General features: G+C 45.3%; 2 protein-coding genes across 2 annotated transcripts in view; both read right to left on the bottom strand.

The window, feature by feature from the left end:
• Window positions 1–8,498, bottom strand: part of LOC123729260 (serine/threonine-protein kinase D2) — a 52,731-nt gene extending 44,233 nt beyond the window's left edge. The window contains exon 1 of the mRNA XM_045703554.1: window positions 7,595–8,498. Coding sequence (XP_045559510.1) covers window positions 7,595–7,921 — 327 coding nt within the window. The 5' untranslated portion in view covers window positions 7,922–8,498. The remainder of the gene's footprint in view (window positions 1–7,594) is intronic.
• A 2,155-nt stretch (window positions 8,499–10,653) lies between these two features.
• The window catches only part of LOC123729258 (striatin-4), a 32,630-nt gene continuing 19,718 nt past the window's right edge, over window positions 10,654–23,565 (bottom strand). The window contains exons 10-18 of the mRNA XM_045703552.1: window positions 20,017–20,192; window positions 19,681–19,728; window positions 19,423–19,544; window positions 18,539–18,706; window positions 18,305–18,445; window positions 16,462–16,560; window positions 16,208–16,294; window positions 15,735–15,942; window positions 10,654–15,612 (exon numbers count right to left, since the gene is read on the bottom strand). Coding sequence (XP_045559508.1) covers window positions 15,773–15,942; window positions 16,208–16,294; window positions 16,462–16,560; window positions 18,305–18,445; window positions 18,539–18,706; window positions 19,423–19,544; window positions 19,681–19,728; window positions 20,017–20,192 — 1,011 coding nt within the window. The 3' untranslated portion in view covers window positions 10,654–15,612; window positions 15,735–15,772. The remainder of the gene's footprint in view (window positions 15,613–15,734; window positions 15,943–16,207; window positions 16,295–16,461; window positions 16,561–18,304; window positions 18,446–18,538; window positions 18,707–19,422; window positions 19,545–19,680; window positions 19,729–20,016; window positions 20,193–23,565) is intronic.

The raw sequence follows: 23,565 nt of genomic DNA, 5'->3' as shown, positions 1-23,565 counted from the left end.
ATCAAAATTGGGGAGAAAAAGGGGGTAAAAAAATTAATAAATGCAAATAAAAAGAAATGGCCCATTTCATTGTTGTGGACAATTTATGCTTGAGGCTTTACTGAGTGGACAAACTTCTCTCTTCAACAAGAGCCCATGCACTTCCCCAGTGTTTCCCCAGATCAAGTATGCAGGCATTTGCGCATCTCCGGGCACATTTTCTGGCACATTTTCCGGCTGGCGCCCGCATTGCCTTCAATATTGTTTTCCTTACAAATAATAACTTTGGACATGTCCGTCAGACCGAAGATGTTATAACAAAATGAGGTGAAGGGATGGTTCACTCATCTTTCGAGTACACTTCCGGAAGTGAATGATGGTAGACGACACACCCCCTTCGACATGCACACTGCGAACAGACCAAACTCATCTTGTCTCCTCTTCTTATCTTGGTTGACGCGAAAAAACAAACATGGCGGAGTGCACAAACTACCCATCGTCGGATTACTTTTGATTTTTTAGAACGTGTTTTACTCAATTATTTAGATCGTAATTGCGATTAGCTAATTCAGATTATGGATTCTGTCAGCCAAGAGTTAGCTAAATATAACCGTTTGTGTTATGTCAATCTTTCCTCAGTTAGCGCTATGACTAAATGTAGCCTACATTTTCCGGTTTGGATGAGAATTGTGTTATGCTGTCGCTACTTCTGTGAGTGTCTGAAATATGCATCTAAAAATAAACTGGTCACGTTGAGGACATAACGTTGTAAAGACTGTGTAAAATGTTTCTGTGAAAAAACAGTGTAGCCAGCTTCAACGCCGACTGTTGCGTCAATCGTAATTTGAGTTTATGCTGCAGGGACAACTGTAGAATGATCTGATCACACCTGTGTGTTGATACATGTCAAAGGGTTAAATAACTACTTAAGTCGTTTTTGGGGGCAAATCTGTACTTTACTTTTTATATTTTTGACTACTTTTACTTTCACTTCACTACATTCCTAAAGAAAATTATGTATTTTTTACTTCATACATTTTTCCTCACACCCAAAAGTACTCGTTACATTTGGAATGCTTACCAGGACAGGAAAATAGTCCAATTCCCACACTTATCAAGAGAACATCCCTGGTCATCTCTACTGCCTCTGATCTGGCGGACTCAATAAACACAAATGGTTCGTTTGTAAATTATGTCTGAGGGTGTAACGTGTGCGCTGGGAGACGGGGAGCAAGTACAAGGAGTGAATCATTTAATAAATAAACGAAAACATAATACAAAACAAGAAAAACGAACAACGCACAGACATGAAACGGAGTCAGAGTCAATAACCCCGAGGAAAGAACCAAGGGGAGTGACAGATAATCAAGGAGGTGATGGAGTCCAGGTGAGCGTCATGAGGCGCGAGATGATGGAGACAGGTGTGCGGGATAATCAGCAGCCTGATGACCTAGAGGCCGGAGAGAGAGTTTACATGACAGAGAGTGGAGTGTGACCCTGGCTATCCGTAATAATAAAAAACATGAAAATTGTGCAGTCTGGTTTGCTTAATATAAGGAATTTGAAACTATTTATACTTTTACTTTTGATACTTTTGGTACATTTAAAACCAAATACTTTTACTCAAGTTTTACTGGGGACTTTCACTTTAACTTGAGTCATTTTATATTAAAGGTATCTTTACTTTCACTCAAGTATGACAATTGGGTACCACCACTGGGTGTCTATGTGTGCTTACATGCGTGCATACATGTGGGCGTGTGTGTGTGTGTGTAAAAGAGAGACAGAGGTAAACAGGAGATTGTGTGTGTGTATGATCACATTCCCAGGCTCAGCTCCTCCAGGGAGGCTGATAAAGAAACTGCCCATTCCAAAACGGAGGTGGAAACAATAGCCAAGGACTTTCAGTTGCAGCTGAGTGTGTGTGTGTGTGTGTGTGTGTGTGTGTGTGTGTGTGTGTGTGTGTGTGTGTGTGTGTGTGTGTGTGTGTGTGTGTGTGTGTGTGTGTGTGTGTGTGTGTGTGTGTGTTTGAGGGGATATGGCCCACCTGTCCAAATCGCTACACCTCTTCCTGTGTACAGTTCCACATTTCAATTGCTCTCTGCCTTTTCTCTCGCTTTTCCCCTTAAGTGTATTTCTTTTCTTTTTTTACTCTTTCTTCTTCTCTCTTGGTCTCTCCATTCCTCTCCATCACTTGGTGAGACTCGTTCACTACAGATGCCACTCCAGAGTGCCGATAAGGGAGTAGTGAGGGTGGCCACGTGTTGTATGTTAGACTGAGAATCACAGACACCTGCACTAAATATACACCTCGCTTTGCGCACGGGGTATCGCCATGCTGAATTTTGAAACCTAAATAGCAAGCAAACAAGGTCCTGACACAGCATGTGAGAGTATTTTCTCAATGAAGGGTGGGTTTGCTAGTGTTTTCTTAGTGAATAACCATACCAACCTCAGTGCCAAGGATCTGTGCAACGTTCAGGCATCAGTTATTACAATCCTGTTACAACAATCATCTGACGTGACGAAACTATGGTGACACTACAACACTTCCAATGACACAGTCAAGCCTTGACAGGTCGGCCCTCCCCAGTCTCACGCACGAACGCACGCACGCACGCACACACCATTCATTACAAGTCCAATTAGTAAACCGGTTATTGGTCTGAGAGGTAAGGATCAGCTTGAATAGACACACCTCTTGGCAGAGGGAGACTTGATTGGCCGATGAAAGAGACACAACAAGCGATATGAAGCTCACGGCCACATGGTACTGAAATGGCTCTATGACGAGACACAAATTCCCACTTTTCAACTGGTGCTTGTTTGGGACATTAAAACGTCTCTAGCATGCAGTACAACATCTCCGACACACATATCTACTGTAGATTGTCCCGTAGGTTTGCCTAACCTTTCAGCCATGGTCTTATGGGGACTTAACATTTGATCCTGTGGCTTTACAGGAAGTCCATATTAGCATCTGACCAATGGGAAGCGGGGGGTGGTCTCTATGAGTCAGAGTTATCGTATGATCCTCAGCAACACACAGGGAGTGGGGGCTCTATAGACCTCAGTTGTCCGGAAACAATGAGAGAGATCTACCCAACGGTTAGCACCAAATTCCCCCTACCCTACCTCGTCTCCCACAAACCCCAGAGGGGGGAGGCGCCCTGGGGGAATACATGGAGGACGACGGGAGGGGATGGAGGTGGAAGGATGAGGAGGAAGAGGGGGAGGAGGACGTGGATCGCCCCCGGATGGAGTGGACTCCAAGAGGAAGCAGGCCTCATTTCCTCCTCTTTATCCGTCAGACAATGGGCTACCGTTAGCAGGGAGAGTGATGGGGAGACAAGGAGTGGGGAGGAAGGGAGAGGAGGAGGGAAGAACAGATGTGAGAAGAAGAGAGGGAAGGACAGGGGAAGAGAGGAGCAGATAGGGGAGAGAGGTGAGGATGGGGGAGAGGAAGGGAGGACGGGAGGAGACGAGAGAATAACAGCATAGAGAAGAGGAGAATGAAGGAAGGAGGGAAGATGAGAGTAGGAGGAGGGAATGGAATGATGCCTGTCCACAAATCACGGAATAAACCACCAAGTGTTCCTCTGTTTCAGGGTTGAACAGACATACACAGCACTAGTGTTAAGGTCTTATTTGATCTTATGCCACTAGGAGCAGGGGCTGGGGGCAGGGAAAGAGCGTATCCTCCTACATATTGCAGGCTCTGAAGTTAATGGAAAAACGTGTCAGTGGAACACAGCGAGGCTGGCTGGCTGTTAAATAAACAGAGAGAGAGAGAGCAGCCTGGCCTGGCCGTGGCTGGTGACTCAACATTTCTGATTGAGATGGACGGACGGGAGAGGAGAGCCGAAGGGAATGATGGAACCGTGGCAAAACACTCCTACTCCTGACACACACACACACACACACACACACACACACACACACACACACACACACACACACACACACACACACACACACACACACACACACACACACACACACACACACACACACACACATGCATGCCATACACGCACGAGCACACACTGCCAAACCTGAAATCCCTCTAAATACAAAGCCCCTGCCATGCCATCCATGTGTAAGGGCAGAGGGGACTGACTGACTGGTTTTCTGGTGCTGGTGTTCATTAAAGTGGCACTCCAGTCTCCTTTGAACCAACTCTATCACCAGGCACATCTCAATAGGCCAGGATCCAGGTATGACATGACATGGCACGAGTGGGCCGTTCCTATTTTGTTCCCAACCGGTCCTCTGTTGTTGGTCTGCCTGGTGCCTGGTAGTGGTATCTGCTCCTAATAGACCAACAACATCGGTGGTTTCACCGTTAGCGCAGAAAGTCCTTACGGTCCCAAGTTATCAACATAACCCGACGACTGTTATCGTGTCAAAGAAGTGGTTGTGCAAGGAGTTTCCCACACGAGCAATCTATCTCCCAGCACTCCAGACATAATTAACTGGAATCAGGTCTTGAGTAAAGTCTTTAACCAGGTCAACACTCACAAGGCCGCGTGGACGGACGGTATTCCAGGGAGCATGCGCAGATCAGCTGGCAGGCATATTCACGGTCATTTTCAACCTCTCCTTGTCCCAGTCTGTAATCCCAACATGTTTTAAGATGACTACCATCATTCCTGTCCCCAAGAACTCTAAGGCTTCATGCCACAATGCCTACCGCCCTGTAACACTTCAATCTGAAGTCATGATGTGCTCTGAAAGGCTGGTTACGGCACACATCAACTCCATCATCCTAGACACACTAGACATTTTTACATTGACATTTTAGTAATTTAGCAAACGCTCTTATCCACCGTGACTTACAGTAGTGAGTGCATACATTTTCATATTTGTTCGTACTGGTCCTCCATAGGAATCGAACGTAAAACCCTGGCGTTTCGAGTGCCATGCAAGTGACCCACTCCAATTTGCATACCGCCCCAACAGATCCGTAGACGACGCAATCTCAACTGCACTCCACACTGCCTTCACCCACCTGGATCAGAGTAATACCTATGTGAGAATGCTGTTTATTGACCACAGCTCAGCATTCAACACCGTTGTCCCCTCCAAGCTCGTCACCAAGCTTAAGATCCTGGGACTGAACACCTCCCTCTGAAACTGGATCCTGGACTTCCTGACGGGCCGACCATCACCTACTCCACACTGACCCTCAATACAGGGGCCCCACAGGGGTGTGCGCTTAGTCCCCTCCTGTGCTCCCTGTTCACCCACGACTGTGTGGCCACGAACGACTCCGACACCATCATCAAGTTTGCTGACGACACGACGGTGGTAGGCCTGATCACCGGCAACAATGATACAGCGTATAAGGAGGAGGTCAGAGACCTGGCAGTGTGGTGCCAGGACAACAACCTCTCCCTCAATGTCAGTAAGACCAAGGAGCTGATCGTGGACTACGGAAAGGGGGGGGGGGGCTAGCATGCCCCCATCCACATCGACAGGGCTGCAGTGGAGCGGGTTGAGAGCTTCAAGTTCCTCGGGTCCAAATCACTAAAGATTTAAAATGGTCCACACGCACGCACAGTCGTGAAGAAGGCACAACAGCGCCTCTTCCCCCTCAGGAGGTTGAAAAGGTTTAGCATGTGGGCCCTCCAATCCTTAAAAACTTCTACAGCTGTACCATAGAGAGCATCTTGACTGGCTGCATCCCTGCTTGGTATGGCAATAGCACCACTCTCAATCGTATGGCGCTACAGAGGGTGGCGTGGACAGCCCAGTACATCACTTTGGCCGAGCTCCCTGCCTTCCAGGACCTCTATATCAGGCGGTGTGAAACAAAGTCCCGGAAAATCGTTAAAGACTCCAGCCACCCAACCCATCGACTGTTCTCTCTGCTTCCGCGCGGCAAGCGGCACCGGTGCATCAAATCTGACACCAACAGATGCCTGAACAGCTTCTATCCACAAGCAATACGACTGCTACACACAGGACTCTACACACTCACGCACACTGACACTCCAACACACACATAACATGCACACACATTTATACTGACTCTACACACAAGCACACACACTCACATACAATCTTCCTTCACGCTGCTGCTACTCTGTTTATCATACATCCTGATGTCTAGTCACCTTACCCCTATACATATCTACCTCCATCACTCCGGTATCCCTGCACTTTGTAAATATGATATTGGAACTGGCCAATATCATAGCGCGCAAGAAAGGCATTTCACTGTACTCGTGCAAGTGACATTAAAATGTGAAACTTGAAGAGTACAGTAGAGTATTCTGAAGGGAGAAAAGGAGAGTCCTAGCATAACATCTACAGTTGACAGGGACTTCTGAAACTGTCACAAGGATGTGAAGGGCAGGCGTGGGGATGATTTTGTTCCGCACAACAATAACAGATTAGGGAAAGCAGCATTTCCTGGAAAAGTTACCAGTTGCAAATTTTTCAAGCTGCTGTTGGCCAACCTCCAGCGACTGGCTTTGGAAATCTGGTAATCTAACCATCTCACAGTGTAATTGGCTGAGAAAAACCAACGCCTCTCATGCCAGACATTGACTTGAGGATTATGGTCTCCTGCTGGCTGCTGCAAAATGGCCGCCTTCTTCCCTGTACTGTATATGCATGGCCCAGGTAAAACCTGGCTGTATGGTAAAACACTATGGCGGATTACTCAGTAATTGTTTTACTTTCTATTTGATGCACATAGATTGGTGCCACTCTGAGCACCACCAAACCAAATCAAATGAAACATTATCAGCGGTTTTAAATGTGTTTCATAAATTGGATTGTGAATGTAGATTATGGAAGGTATCCTTCAGACATGGAAGACTCAAGCAGGGGTGCTTGTAGTAATTAGAGTGGCCTTGTAGGCGTCCTGGTTTTGTAACATGATTAGCTCATTGTCTGTTACAGTGATGTAACTGTGTTTACCTGTATGTCATAAACTGTTCATTACATGAACATGAACTTACTTCCGAGACAAAATCATATACATCTATACGTCACTTCATGGCACTTGGATGTACTCAGTGTGTGTGTGTGTGTGTGTGTGTGTGTGTGTGTGTGTGTGTGTGTGTGTGTGTGTGTGTGTGTGTGTGTGTGTGTGTGTGTGTGAGAGAGAGAGCGAGAGCGAGAGCGAGAGAGAGGGACATTCACTACCAAAATTCAACTCCATTAGCTATGAGATGTCAGAGACAGCTGGATAAACATAGCTTCACCATTACTATTATAGCACTTAGGGCTCATCAGCGATTATTAAACAGGTAAACACAAAACACACACACACACATTCACACACACACCAACTAAGGGCAAATATATTATTCTCTAGGTAAATCTCACACACACCGACATGGTCTCAGAGCAATTCGTATTATTCTGTACTTAAATATGTGACACATCACGACTCAAACAAGTGACATTTGGATTGCTATACGGTCACAGATTACGCCCACCCATCCTCCCTGATCAACCTCCCTACTTTTGTTTCTGTCTAAAGTAACTACACCATACATCTTGGAGATGCTCAGAAATACGTCAAGCATGTTTCGTATGGCTCTGAGGCCAGGCTGCACACACGCACGCACGCACACACACACACTGCTTGTGCTCTCACCTTGATGTCGACGATGGAGCAGGCGATTTGTTTGACGTAGGCAAGGTCAGCGGTCTGGGGCAGCAGAACTGACTCTCTGGTCAGCCCAATCTGGATGATGAAGGAGACCCCAGCTGGGGTGGGGGGCACGTAGGAATTGGCAACCCCCCCAGGGCCCGGCCCAGTCCCCAGGTCCACAGTGGGGAGGCCACCGTGAGTAGGGGTGGGAGGCACGGCCATGGGGGTCCCCTGCTGCATCACCACAGAGCCTGGGGGAGAGGGGCCCCCTGTGTGGAAGAAGACCTGGGACAGGGGTCCCGACGACATACAGGGGCTGGCGTTGGCCATCCCTCGCTACATGCACGCTCTACCTCCCTCAAAGAGCAGGAGCGTGAGGGTGTAGACACGGTGATCCACAAACAAATAAACACTGCTACAGGGAGTCTCTGTCCTGTGACCACCCCTTCTCCCAGAGGAGTCGAGGGGAGATCCCTATCCAGCAAGCACTGCTTCTTTCTTTCTATATCTCCCTCTTGATTTTTGTAATCTGCACTCACACTTCTTCTTTCATTATCCCGGCAAGGCAAGCGTGAGAGATAGACTGAGAAAAACTTCTCCCCTCCTACCCTTCCTCTTCCACCGCTCCTCCTTCTCTGGTGAAGAAGTTGTTCTGCTGATGAGAAAGTCTAAATTTTCACAGGAAACACTGAGGAAGGAGAAAGAAGAAGAAAAAAAAGTTTGTTGTCCTAGACTCCAGCCTGTACAAAATGGCTTCCTTGAGCAGGAAACTGAGAGAATGAAGGAGAGACACAGCCTGGTGGGGCTTTTCTTTAACAAGTCTTGTCCTGTTTCAGTTTCAGCCGAGTTAACTCTTTCTCTGTAGAAAAGCAAGACCGAGAGAGCAATGTGAGAGTACCTCCCTCTCCCCCTCCCTCCCGCTCCCTCCTTCCTGAACTTGCCACAGCCAAGGAGGAAGTGATATGACTGACACAACTCTCGGCCAATGGGTGGAGGAGAGCTCTGGATAAGCCCATGTCAGTCCCTCCCTCTCCCTGGTCTTCTCCCATGCTAGCACGCTCTTTTCTCTCCCTCTATGTTTTATGTTGCAGTAATTTGTCTTGTTTACTTCTCTAACAGCTGTGCTCTTCTTCCTCTAGCCTGAGGGGAACTGCACACAAATATGTATCTCTCTCTCCCTCTAAAACACTATCACTCTTTTCTCTGTGGCTTTGCTTTTTGTTCTCTCTCCTCACACTCTTGGCAGTGCCAATGACATGCAGGTCTCTATCTGATTCGAATGTAGGACCACACCTAGAGTGCAACTACCATTCTGCTCAGTGAAGTAGAAAAGAGCTGTAAAAATTACTTTTGGTAGTTCACTCAGTTTATAACTTGTTGTAGGTACTCTTTGTTTAATATCTGTTCAACGTATAATTGCTTATTATGAAAAAAATATTATTTAGATATAGGTAATTAGCCATAGATGATAGAAGAAGATAGAAGAAGTGGCCACAATAAACCTACTGTAAGAAGCACATTCTTTTCGATGGTTGTTCTGAGTTGTACCTCCTTTAAGGACCACTAGAGGGAAATGTATCACTCAGAGTCTCTGACATAATCATAACACTGGACAGATCCAAGGTCTGTTTTGATCTTCATCACATAACTAATAAAACCGGCCTTGCTAGTCTTCAGGAAGGGGTGCTGTGAGCTCGATATTTCTGGGTTGTCTTCTCCAGAGCATGGGTAGCAGGTGGCTGTCAAGATTGTCATTTTAATGTGGCTTGTTCGTTAACAATCCCTTGGGTCACTTGCTTGTTGTGGGTCCTGTTGTCTCTTTTCCTAGAGACCTGTAAAACCTGTCTAGTTGCAGAATTGGTGATGACTGGGTTAGAAGACGGGTACTTCAGGCATTCCTGGTCTGGACAGAAGTCAGGTGAGGGAGAGAAGAGCTTATTGGGTCGTTCCACGAAATTAGTCCCTTTTAGGCAGTGGAACTTGGTGTGAAAAAAACCTGTTTGATTTCAGCAAATGTTTACTCTGTCATAAAGAGGACAGGATAAACTGAATAAAAAACATGTTTTCCCCATCTCAAGAGGTTTTAAATAAGTAAATAAAAATACATGCAAAGTAACAGGTTTGACGATGCCATCTTACATCAGCAATAAATCTCCTTGTGACAGGGAGAACGTTAAAACATTTCTAGCGTGTGGAGCTATGGGCAACAGAGTTGGCGTATTATGCTCAACACGCTCAGTTTTCCACCACAAAATGGCCAAAAAGAGTAGAACCAGGTCATGATTTCATGGTATGATTTAACTATTATATGTTCAATGTTTTCTTTTGAAAAAAAAAAGATTTAAAAAGGAATAGTTTCCCCATATTAAAATGAGAGTTCAGTTCACCTAACGTAACTTAAAATAAGGGAAAGGTTTTTTTTAAGCGTAAAATTAATCACTAATAAATAATAATCTTTAGAAATGACTTTGCCAAAGCAACAAAAATAACTAGGGCTTTACAATAATGGGGAAAACTTGGAGAAATGTTGGGGTTAAGTGGCTTTAAATCTTCCTAGAAGTCTCAGAGGGTGCACAGAAGGACATGTCAAAATGCTGAATTTTGGCATTTTAACTTGTCCTTAGTCATACATTTGTTTTATTTTCCATGTGGTCTACAGTACATTAAAAGAGCACTACATTTAATATAACAAGCTTTTAAAGGGGGCGCCTGCAGGCTGACTGCGGTCGTCAGTTGAACAGTGTTTCCTCTGACACATTGGTGCAGCTGGCGAGCGGGTTTTAGGGAGCGCGGTTTGGCGGGTCATGTTTCGAAGGACGCATGACTCGACCTTCACATCTCCCAAGCCCGTTGGGGAGTTGCAGCGATGAGACAAGATCGTAATTGAAAAAGAGGTTAAAATATATATATATATATATATATATATTTTTTTTTTAGATAAATAAAAAATAATAATAACATAAATAAAAAAAACATGTATCATTAAGTTGATAATTAATATGTAGTAATACAGTAATAAATTACAGTTGTCATGATACAATGAATGACAACACTGCTCTCAATTCACTGTACAAAATCGTTATTTTATTAGAATTTTTTGTATTTTTCTTCTTTAATGACATAACACGAGACCCGCAAAGTAAAGAGAAGGAAAATCTGTAATTTGATACAAGCTAGAATGCAGTTCCAAAAATATATATAATAAAACAAACTCAATAAAAAGCAGGTCTCTTATCCCTTGTAGTTAGAGGAAATTGTTTGAATACAGCTTAATATGATGTACAAAATATCACACAGTGATAAGTTGCTATTAAAAAAATAAAAACACAAAGAAACAAGAGTCCTTTACCTTGGCCTCGGGCTGATCACTTTTTGATGTTTTTTTGTTTTTGTTAGTTTTTTTCTGATTTGTTAACCGTTTAGTTTTTTACAAGGTATACATTGTCATTATCAATCACAAGCAAATTCTAAGCCTAGCAAAGAAGAAAGATTTCACTGATGATACTACAGTATTCTTAGATAATAATTATAATCAAAGGGGAAAAAAGCAACAAATAAAAAATGAGAATGGACATGTAAATCAGATAATGGTTGCTCTAGTCTTCTATCATTTACAGTCATATCCATTTTCCTCTCGCTTTTTTGGATTTTTCACATTGATTTGTCTGTTCTCAGATGACCGACATATTTGAGCGTATCAGGACCAGTCTATAGCTCAATGCTGCAGACGTACATGTGGACTCTGACTGACACACAGACACGGAGTGCAGAGTTCGTCCAACACACTCATGCAGTCTTAATATTTACCTGAAGGGAGGAGAAACACCAGTGAGACGCTTCAGGGCTCGGTTTCCCGATAGCGATGGAATTTAGGCGTACAAGTATTTTAAACAGTGCATCGTTCCTACAACGGCGAAGATGTAACATGCGTTTCCCAAAACGCCACGCAGAAAGAACGTTCGCCAAGTGCGTCGTTAGAGCATGTGTCGATACCTATAGGATAAAAAGAAAGGCTGCTTTCTCTATTCATATCTTACCTTAACATGATTATTTCACAATACTGACAACGGATCAGCTCCTAGAGAGATGGTCACCAAATGGCTGCAAATATTGAGGTGGTTTATTCTAATGCTTAACCAATAATAATGCACAAATCACAGATTTGGCATATCATTGCGCACATTACACATGAAATATATTGAGGCAAAAATTGCAGACAGTAGACTAGCCAGCTAAATAGAACTCAATTGATTGAACATGAAATTGATTTCAATATGATTTAAATAAACAGGCCTATGTATGTAGCCTTTATAAACCTTTTTCAATCGCAGAGAACTCAAAAGCCACTGGCAACTTTGTTCTGAAGTTATCTGCGTTCACAGAGAGACAGATAAACATCTCGAATTCTGTTTAGCTGAGATCTTCTGTTCTGTGTATAAAGTGACCAGGATGAGTATAACATTTTTTTTTAAAGCATCTAACGACACACTTCGCTGTTCTGAGGCAGTCGGGAAAATAACAAGCGTTTTCAAATGCAACTTTAGTAATGGTTTTGGGAAACAGCTTGGAGATTTAACGATGCTCCTATGAAGATTCTAACGATGAACATATGCAACTGTACTTCCTGATTTGTCCTCGTTTTAGATTCGGTCCATTAGTAAATGCTAGCGGCCAGGACTGAATTCAAACCGCGAGTTGGTTTCGGGGTGAGGTTTGATGTGAGTGTCTCTTGTGCGTGTTCACAGGAGGGAAGAGTTAGCCAAAGCGTTTAGCAAGCTTCAGCTGGTATGCGACCGTGGCAAAATTAGTTTAACTTTGGATAGCTTATCTCAGGGGATAGTTTGGGACGTCAATAAATTACACAATGTAAATGGGACAATATTTTCATGTTGCAAATCTTTTAGGTGTCTCATTAATTGCTTTCAATATTGCTATATGATTTATAGTTGGTTTTCTGCATTGTATAGTTGGTTTGAGCATTTAAAATATTGTCCCATGTACATTGTGTAATTTACTGATGGTCCCTAACGTGTCCCATAGGGATATCAAAAGTTAAACCAAATTGATCATGAACATTACATTGGGTCATGTGCAGCTGCACTCAGAATTGATGATTATTTGGGTGCAGCCAACTGTGGGACGGATTCAAATAAACCCAACCTATGGAAAACTGTTAATATACCTTTCATTCCGTGAAATACAATTTTTTCCCTATCTCACAAATCTCAGTTTTGGACGAGACTGACTTTATAACCAAAATTATCCTATTTACACTTTGTAGTCAATTTTGACAGTAGAATAAATGCTTCTGACTCACACCGATGCTACATAGGCTATTTTCAAAACGATAAGTTGCTTTTTTTTTAGGGGCAGTCGCTCTTTAAGACGCTTTTGGGAAACTGGGCCATGGTTTCCACAGCCACATTAAGACACATACGGGCTCCAGGTAACCTCTTGGTCTAGTCTTGGGGTCTAGTGCAGCTGATGTAGTGCAGCCTATAGCCAACTGTTAGTTCGTGTGTCACTAGACTGCACTTCATATGGAAGCTATAACATTGTTGGGAGTGGATGCACTGTTACACAAAAAAATGGCCACCGGACTTCCAAGAGGTGGGTGATACCGTCAGCTGGATGATTGACAACTGCGTACTATAGTTATCCTCTCAACAACAAAGCATTACAGCACAGTGTGCTACAGTAAGTAGCACTTAGGCATCCTCTCTGCCTCATCAAATTCAATACATCTGAAACCATCATGTAAAAGCAAACACATGAAGCTGACATGAACTAAACCAAGCCCACAGAAACCTGTCTGACCAGAGAGAGTGGTTTTCCATAAGGTCTTACAGTGGAGAGAAATGTTGACCTCTCAGTCATTTTTACCAGCAATCTTTGATTCTCTGACCCCTGTAGTGACCCTGTTGCATGTAGGCGCTCTTGGTTAAAGTTGACAGATCTAGGATTCGATTACCCTAACCCCAATGCTGACTTTAACCATTAAGGGGATGAAAAAATACCCGATCTGGTATCAGTGGTTTGGGAAGAGTTGTACCCCCTCCCTCTGGCGTATGTACTAGGGCTTGATTAGTAGGTTTGGGGGCAGCTCGGGGCCAGTTACTGATTGACATGGTGCTACTGGACCATTCAATCTTTACTGCCATGCCCTGCTCTGCCCTGGCCTGGTGGAACCATGTTTCCACAGCCAGAGATCTGCCCTCAGGGCTCCCCCCGCCTATGTTCCACCCCGGAAAGTTCAAAAATAAACTTGAAGGATCCAGGAGGCCGGCTCCCCAACGACATCACCCCTGATCTCTGACCTACATGTCAGTCTTCAGTGGACGCCCAAGGCTCCGCTCTTTGTCCAACCTTGTTACCCCTTCCAGGAAAAACAGCTCCACAATAATCCAAGCACAAAGTGATCGCTTGGTGAACAGTCACCAGCCCTGTCTAAATTCAGTCTTTGTCGGAGGCCAATGTAAAGGGGCTTGGGGGTTCAGGTAGTGTTTGTTCTTGCTTCCTCTCCAAAGGGGAAAGGGAGAGGAAGGGGGGCTCTTTAGGTGGCTTTTGTTCCCATATCCTGGGGGGAAATTTCTCCTGCTGGATCCGTTGTCACGGGAGAGAGGCACCAGTTGCCCACTATGAGCACTCTGGGCAATTCAGTGCAACCCCCCCCCCCCAGAAACCTAATCAACAACAGTCATTTCATTCGATAATAACATTGTTTCCAAGGACCATTGTGACTTGATGCCGACTTAAGGAACATAGAGAGAATACAGGACGCCACTTTCTGGTAATATCCACCGTTTCAGTCAGAGGGCTCTACTGTGGCATCAACATTAAATTACTCCTGTCTTCTCCACATACTCTTTCACAAACCAGCTGTCCTGATGAAATGGCAAAACTGCACACACACACACACACACACTATATATAAAAAGAAACCAGTAGAAAAGTGTCTGCTTAGCATAGCGTGTTATAGCGTGTTAGTTTCCTATGAGATACAAATTGCCCATACAGTATCTCAACACAAAATGTTGGCACGGCTGGAGAGTGATGATACAAGCTATATCATGCTACTGTTGATGATAAATATCCCAGTGAGAGACGAACAGGACCCACCCACACACCCACACACACACACACACACACACACACACACACACACACACACACACACACACACACACACACACACACACACACACACACACACACACACCTTGAATGAAAACAGGTCCCTGATTCAGACTCGGACTGATGAGGTCTTAGCACCAAGATTAAACAAGTGCAACAAACACAAACACACGTTTCTGCTGAAATGGATGACCGTACAATACCGGACACACAAACACTCAGACTTAGTATCCTGGCGATGAGGCTGATATTAAAGCCGTTTCTCCAACACCGGTTAGGAGGCGTCCCCAAAAGATACAAAAACCCTCAGAAGTCTTTGGAATGAAATGCATTGTTCCCCCCACACTGTGGTGCGGCAGACAATTGCTACTGCCATCACTGGGTGGGTACTGGACTCTACTGTAGTTAGGTACTTACGTGGGTTAGCAACTGGTGAGCTAAGCTTCTTATCTCTTAAAAAAAAAAGGTTTCAAACTGAAAGTGAACCTGTGTGCGTCACTAGTCATAGCAGGTGCTGCATCAGCATGCGTAGTGATCCAAGTCAACACACATTGTCTTATAATAACCAAAAGTGGACTGTAAAAGTAGAAATTAATGAGAGTATCGTAGTGTAGTAAACTGACCTAATAAACCGAGCAGTTCCGATTTAGTCGTTAGAAAAGCAGTATGGTTAGTATTGCAACAAGTTACCGAGGCATCATGGGATCGTCTAGAGAACTGTGGGTAATAGTGTCCTGTGGCGATGACCCAGCCAGTGGGGTGCAGGACAACAGTTTTGTGTGTGTATGTCATTGGATGTGTACGTGTGTAACTGTGAATGTGGAATTGTGTATGAGGTTTGTCCATTGTAGTCATCACTCTCCTCTGGCCAAGTTGTGTTAGTCGGGCTGTAATGAAAAGAAGGGACAAGTTCATATAAGTAGAAACTGTAAAGAAACTCAACTAACAGATTGTAAGATAAAGCACTTTCTCTCTCTCTCTCTCTCTCTCTCTCTCTCTCTCTCTGTACCAGTGAGGATGATGGTGAGTCCCTGTCTGTGCCTCCTCTCAGACGAAGATCTTGGCGAGTGCGTCGGCGCCAGCCGAGGCGATGAAGGGCTGCGAGGGGTGGAAGGCCACGTCGTGAATGGCCTCGTCGTGCTTCTTCCTGTGGGCCGTGATCTCCTGCACACACGTCCTGTTGTCCAGCATCCACAGACGCACCGAACAGTCATGGCCTGCAGGGGGAAGCGGAGAGCACAGTTACAGTACAGCGGAATCACACGGTGAGGTTAGAAGCAGTGTTTCCTAATCCTGGTCCTGGGGACTCAAAGGGGTGCACGTTTTTATTTTTGCCCTAGCACTACACTACACACATGATTCCACGACTAATCAACTCATCATCAAACATTTGATTAGCGGAATCGGGTGTGTAGTGCTAGGGAAAAAAATCTAAACATTGCAGCCCTTTAAGAAACTGGAAACTGGATTACTGGTACTCACTGCCAGAGATGAGGTAAGTGCCTTTGGGGTCCGTGGTCAGACAGGTGACAGCATCCAGGTGTGCCACCATGGAGTGGATCACTTTACCTGGTAACACACGCAAGTGGGCATTACATTGAATTGAATTAAATCAAATGGTAAAAGCAAGTTTTGGAGCTATGGGCTAGTTCGACCCAGATAAAACAGATCAAGCACGAGGCCTAATTCTGGCGTAGTTACATAAAGGTAGGATTTAGCAGTGGACAGGGGCTGACCTGTCTTGTTGTCGAGATAACGGATAGTGCGGTTTTCGTGTGCGGTGATGGAGATGGGCTCCGAGGGGTGGCTGACCACACAGTTAATCAGCTCACTGCCTGCAGGGGGCGACACACACACACAGATCAGCTCACAGACACATACAGATCAGTAGAGGGAGATCCTACTGGCTCCTCTCAAGGAAGGAAGACACAGAAGGATGCATTTTTTCTATATATATATATATATGAAGGTATTTTCATATTTTTTGAACAGAGACAGGATGAGAGTGGGGAAAGATGGGGCAGTATGCCTGATTTGAACTTATGCCGACTAGGGGTATAAGGGTACACATATTCGTACCGAACCGTTCAGGTACCTCAAGATGAATACATAAAAAAAAGACATATTTACTAAATAAAAACACTCGTCTTATAGGCTATGCCGATGCTGCATTGTAGGCCTATGCATCTTGAGTAAAACAATTTAGGTCATTCCGTTAAAACTAGAGGCTATTTTTTGCGCATTGTAATCAAAATTCTAATCTTAATTGCCACATTTTAAAACTGTCATTTTGTGAGGATACTCCCATCGTTGTTTAAATCTCCAGTTTGGGAAAATGTTGGTTTCCCAGTAGATTCCAACGGCGATGGACAGAGAGTTGTGGATAAAACGTTAACAGTATGTCGCCACGTGCAATGAGAACTGCCTATGCAGCTGCCAACACCTCAAATATGTTGACACATTTACGCCGACATCACCCTAGTATACCAGCGCAAGACGGAAACGCAAAGAAACAACACAACATCGTCTACCCAGCAGCCCTTGGCAGCTGATTCTGACCGGGCCAAAGAAAATACAAGAGCGATAGGTAGGCTATGTAAATATTCTTTATAGTCTTTGGTTCATAGCAGTGGATATGTGTCCATTCTCCGTGATTGAGAATAGGGTGTTTCAGCACCTCGTGAAAGTGCTCGAGCCACGCTACGAACTTCCCTCTTGCATCCATTTCAGCAAACAACTAGTACCCCGCTCTATATAAGCAAGCCAAAGCCAAAGTTTTCAATGAATTGGCCAATGCATCCTGTGTTGCGCCTGCTTAAGTGACAGTCCATCACATTACCCCGGAGTGGGAGATGTGCTACAGACACGCCCCTTTATGAGAGTCACAAGTGCGTATCTGGCACTGAAGGAGGCAATGTCATGGTGCATTCGTGACCATGTGGGATGTGGGAATTTACCACATACGACTGGGAAAAATCCACTTGAATGGCCATCGAACTGGTAATTAATTACTAGTGGGAAACTCGTCTATCATTCTGAGCACCCACTTCTCCACCTCTGACATCATCTACTAAGGAAATGGCCTCTATAACAGCATTTTCGGCAGTTAATTGCAACAACAAAATAAGATATAAAAAGCTGATAGCTGTACTTTTAGTTTATGGTTTACGCAGCTTGTTGGTCATTAGCCAATCGCCGTTTCTCAACGAGTTCAAATCACATGAATGCATCCAACTGGTATCTACAACCTCTGTGGGAGGTGGGAACTGGTAAATTCCCACCTCCCACATGGTTACAAACGCAGCATCAGTGTAAACTTGAGAGGCCCAACATAAAAATCCTCTCACAGCAGACAATGCCAAGAAAAATTGTGAATGCTAAACATTGTGAATTGCATTTCATTTTCCCGCTGTACCGAAATGTAATTGAACCGTGACCCTAAAACCGCAATAGGTAGCGGTGAACCATTACACCCCTAGCCAACACCGTACACGTGTGCCAGAGGCTGTGGCATTACCGCTAGCCCAACCAGGCCACAGGAAACATTCTGACGGTATTAGAACAGGCCCTAGGACTCACCGTCCTTAGTCCCGGTATCCAGGACCATGATGCTCTGCTCTGTATTGAGGTCATAGAGCAGCGTCTCGCCGCCGTCGAATGACACCACTGCCTGGTCGGGGTCAGAGTTCACAAAGGCCACCGAGGTGGGCGTTCCGTGTTCTGAGGGAGGGGGGATGAGAGAGTTGAGATATAACACACACACACACACACACACACACACACACACACACACACACACACACACATGCTCACCTTTCTCCTTGTTGAAGACGGAGAGACAGGGGGCAGCGTTCTGTGGGTCCCAGATGCGAACGGTCCCATCTGCAGAGCAGGAGGCCAGGCGATGATGGGTGGCAGAGTACGTCAGACTCCACACTGAGTCCTCATGACCCAACAACACACTGCTCTCTATGCCCGGGTCTACACAACAAAGAAAACACACACACAAATGGATTCTACAACGGGATGAAACGGTGTTGCTCCTTGCTGAAACAAGCAAGGTGTTGTAGCAAACGAGTCTTCAGTTGCCTAGGCCAGGGCTTTTCAAATTGGGGTCCGCGGCCCCTCTAGGGGGTCCGTGATTTTCTTTTAGGAGGGATTTTGTTATGTGTAAAATAATATTTTTTTTAATGAATATCGCTAGCTACAACAGAATACCATTGTGGATACCATTTTTATGTCTCTTAGACAGTTTCACGAGCCAATGGTAACTAGCGTTAGCTCAATGACGATGTCTACAGGAACAGTTAGCATGCTAGCTGTTCCCGTTCATACAACTCTGGGGAAGTATGTAGATTCATGAATTCATTGCCAAAATCTCGAACTATCCCTTTAATACGGGGGTCCTTGGGTCACCGGTTTGACTGGGCGGGGTTCCCTGGGCAAGAAAAGTTTGAAAACCCCTGGCCTAGGCAACGACCGGTGACCGCGGTCATTTGGCTGACCAATAACCTCCCTCCAAAAATTCCATGGCCGTCACAGGCCTAATTTCAGTCAATCTGTTTACATGGAGATGATCATGTGCAATCCACTGACTCAGAGCTGAATACGTTAGCTGGGGATAAACCTGGCTAGTTCTGACTGGTTGACCGGAGGTGAAAGGTGATAGAGGGGTCAGACAGGGGTCAGGGACTGACCGTAGTTGTCGTAGGGATCCACGTTGATGTCAGGGATCTTCCAGCAGCGCACGGTTCCGTCCAGACCCCCGCTGTAGCACGAATCTCCGTCCTCTCCCATTGCCAGAGACAGAACTGCACCACTGTACGCACACACAATTACACAAAGAGTAGCTATTATACCCAGAAACACACCAAAACACGTGATAGTTGCAACAAATGTGTTTGCGTGCGTGCATGCGTCCCGCGTGGGTGCGCACGCGAGTGGTCTGAGATCACCTGTGGGCTCTGAAGGTGTAGATGGGTTCAACGTCCAGCGTTGCATTTCTGTGGAGGCAAAGACCAAAATCTATTTACAAATTACAGCACGGTGTTATAGCAAACTACCAGACCACATTCAGATTCTTTCCCACTCCTAGGCCTGTATTCATAAAGCATCTCAGTGTAGCAGTGAGTTCTTGATCTGGGATCTGTTGCCCTTTAAATAACAATTAATAAGATTACACAGACAGGAGGGACCTGATCCTAGGTTAGCATGACAACTTTATGATACACTTTCTGAACACAGGCCCTGATATTGGCGTGTTATGGTCCCGCTATTCCTTAGGCTCTTACTTCTTGGAGTGTATGGCCTTGTTGAGGTTCCACAGCTTCAGGGTTCCGTCCTCGGAGGCTGTGAGTAGAACGGCCTGGCTGGGGTGGAACGTCAACGCTCTGATGGCATCAAAATGGCTACGCAGCGTGAAGCGAGGGTTCCACGTCTTCTTGAACTCCTCCCGGTTATCCTGCAGCTACACGCACACAGGTGTCAGAGTGTTCGTGAGTGTATTGATTTAGCAGCAGCGGGACGAAAAACTGATATCAGGTACATAAAAGATAATGGAGCTATATATTTATGAATCTGTGAATCCAAGATGGCGTAGCAGTCAGACGTCTTTGTCCTGTCGTGTCCCTTGTATATATCTTTTTACATCTTTTTCTTCGTGTATCTTTTAAAAATATTTTCCTAAACCTCAATCCTCTCCTGCAACCCGCCTCACCCAATGTGGCGTGGATCTGTTTTTTTCTAAAGTATTTCTATTTACTTCAGATCTGGAATCCCTCAACTGAAGCTAGCCAGCTAACTACCTACCAGCTATCAGTCAGCAAACCATTGCAGCAGTCATCAGCTAACCTTTAGCTCGGAAAGCTCTCGCCAGTTCGAACAACGTGACTCCAGCCAGAGCATAACGGACCTATTATAATTTTTTATTTTTTCCCCCCATATCCCCGGATTCCTACCGCAAACTCTGAACATTTTCATCTGGATCTTCGCAACTAGCTAACCGCAATCCCGGGTGACTACTCCTGGCTAGCGTTTCCATCCCGGAGCAAGCACCAATTAGCCTGAAGCTAGCCCGGCCAGGGCTCCTGTGTTACCACCGAAGCCCACTCCTGGGCTACAATATTCGGACCCCTTCTACTGCCGGTACGGGGCACGGAACCCCGCCGATCCTCTACGACTGGAATACCAACATAATCTGCCTGAGGATTCCAACAGGCCCCTCAGGCGCGACATCTGCTGAAGGCCCATTCTGCTAACCGCGGCCTACTAGCTACCTAGAGCTACTTGGAACCCTACTAATTCCACGACTGGTCTATCGACATCACCGCACGAAGAGGCAAAAACAGACTTACCCCCATCGCGACGTTCCCCAAAGGCTAACTTGCTAGCCCCGGTCTGTTAACTGCTAGCTTGCTTGCCCCGTTCTGCTAACTGCTAGCCCCGGTCTGCCAACTGCTTGCTTGCTAACCCGGTCTGCTAACTGCTAGATTGCCAGTCCCGGTCTGCTAACTGCTAGCTTGTTTAGCCCCGGCCTACTAACTGTTAGCAGGCCGATGCTAACAAGCTAACTGTCTGAATCGCCGTGTCCCCAGTCAGCCCAACCACTCACTGGACCCATATGTTCACTTGGCTACACATGCCTCTCTCTAATATCAATATGCCTCGTCCATTACTGTCCTGGTTAGTGAGTACTGTCTTATTTCACTGTAGAGCCTCTAGCCCTGCTCAATATGCCTTAACCAACCATGTTGTTCCACCTCCTACATATGCGATGACATCACCTGGTTTAAACGTCTCTAGAGACTATATCTCTCTCATCATTACTCAAGGCCTAGGTTTACCTCCAATGTACTCACATCCTACCTTACCTTTGTCTGTACATTATGCCTGGAATCTATGCTATCGTGCCCAGAAACCTGCTCCTTTTACTCTCTGTTCCGAACGTGCTAGACGGCCAGTTCGTATAGCCTTTAGCCATACCCTTATCCTACTTCTCTGTTCCTCTAGTGATGTGTGGGTTAATCCAGGTCCTGCAGTGCCTAGCTCCATTCCCACTCCCCAGGTGTTCTCATTTGTTGACTTCTGTAACCGTAAAAGCCTTGGTTTCATGCATGTTAACATTAGAAGCCTAGTCCCTAAGTTTGTTTTACTCACTGCTTTAGCACACCCGGATGTCTTAGCCGTGTCTGAATCCTGGCTTAGGAAAACCACCAAAAACCCTGAAATCTCCATCGCTAACTATAACATTTTCCACCAAGATAGAACTGCCAAAGGGGGCGGTGTTGCAATCTACTGCAAAGATAGCCTGCAGAGTCCTGTATTACTATCCAAGTCTGTACCCAAACAATTCGAGCTTCTACTTCTAAAAATTCACCTTTCCAGAAACAAGTCTCTCACTGTTGCCGCTTGCTATAGACCTCCCTCTGCCCCCAGCTGTGCCCTCGATACCATATGTGAATTGATTGCCCCCATCTATCTTCTGAGCTCGTGCTACTAGGTGACCTAAACTGGGACATGCTTAACACCCCGGCCATCCTACAATCTAAGCTTGATGCCCTCAATCTCACACAAATGATCAATGAACCTACCAGGTACAACCCCAAATCCGTAAACACGGGCACCCTCATAGATGTCATCCTAACTAACTCGCCCTCCAAATACACCTCTGCTGTTTTCAATCAAGATCTCAGTGATCACTGCCTCATTGCCTGCATCCGTAATGGGTCTGCGACCAAACGACCACCCCTCATCACTGTCAAACGCTCACTAAAACACTTCTGCGAGCAGGCCTTTCTTATCATTTACATTTTTACATTTACGTAATTTAGCAGACGCTCTTATTCAGAGCGACTTACAAATTGGTACATTCACCTTATGATATCCACGACCTGGCCGGGGTATCCTGGAATGACATTGACCTCATCCCGTCAGTAGATGATGCCTGGCTATTCTTTAAAAGTGCATTCCTCACCATCTTAAATAAGCATGCCCCACTCAAAAAATGTAGAACTAGGAATAGATTTAGTCCTTGGTTCACTCCAGACCTGTCTGCCCTTGACCAACACAAAAACATCCTGTGGCGTTCTGCATTAGCATCGAATAGCCCCCGTGATATGCAACTTTTCAGGGAAGTTAGGAACAAATATACACAGGCAGTTAGAAAAGCTAAGGCTAGCTTTTTCAAACAGAAATTTGCATCCTGTAGTACTAACTCAAAAAAGTTCTGGGACACTGTAAAGTCCATGGAGAATAAGAGCACCTCCTCCCAGTTGCCAACTGCTCTGAGGCTAGGAAACACTGTTACCACTGATAAATCCACTATAATTGAGAATTTCAATAAGCATTTCTCTACGGCTGGCCATGTTTTCCACCTGGCTCCCCCTACCCCAGTCAACTGCCCGGCACCCTCCACAGCAACCCGCCAAAGCCCCCACCATTTCTCCTTCACCCAAATCCAGATAGCTGATGTTCCGAAAGAGCTGCAAAATCTGGACCCATACAAATCAGCCGGGCTAGACAATCTGGACCCTCTCTTTCTAAAATTATCTGCAGAAATTGTTGCAACCCCTATTACTAGCCTGTTCAAACTCTCTTTCGTATCGTCTGAGATTCCCAAAGATTGGAAAGCTGTTGGGAATCAAAGGGAGTTTGAGTAGAGTGACACTCTACAGACCTATATCTATCCTACCCTGTCTTTCTAAGGGTATCGAAAGCCAAGTTAACAAACAGATTACCGACCATTTCGAATCCCACTGTACCTTCCCCGCTATGCAATCTGGTTTCAGAGCTGGTCATGGGTGCACCTCAGCCACGCTCAAGGTCCTAAATGACATCATAAC

The sequence above is a fragment of the Salmo salar genome, chromosome ssa20 (genome assembly GCF_905237065.1).
Source record: "Salmo salar chromosome ssa20, Ssal_v3.1, whole genome shotgun sequence".
Classification (NCBI taxonomy): domain Eukaryota; kingdom Metazoa; phylum Chordata; class Actinopteri; order Salmoniformes; family Salmonidae; genus Salmo; species Salmo salar.
This window is presented reverse-complemented; position numbering and strand designations above follow the sequence as displayed.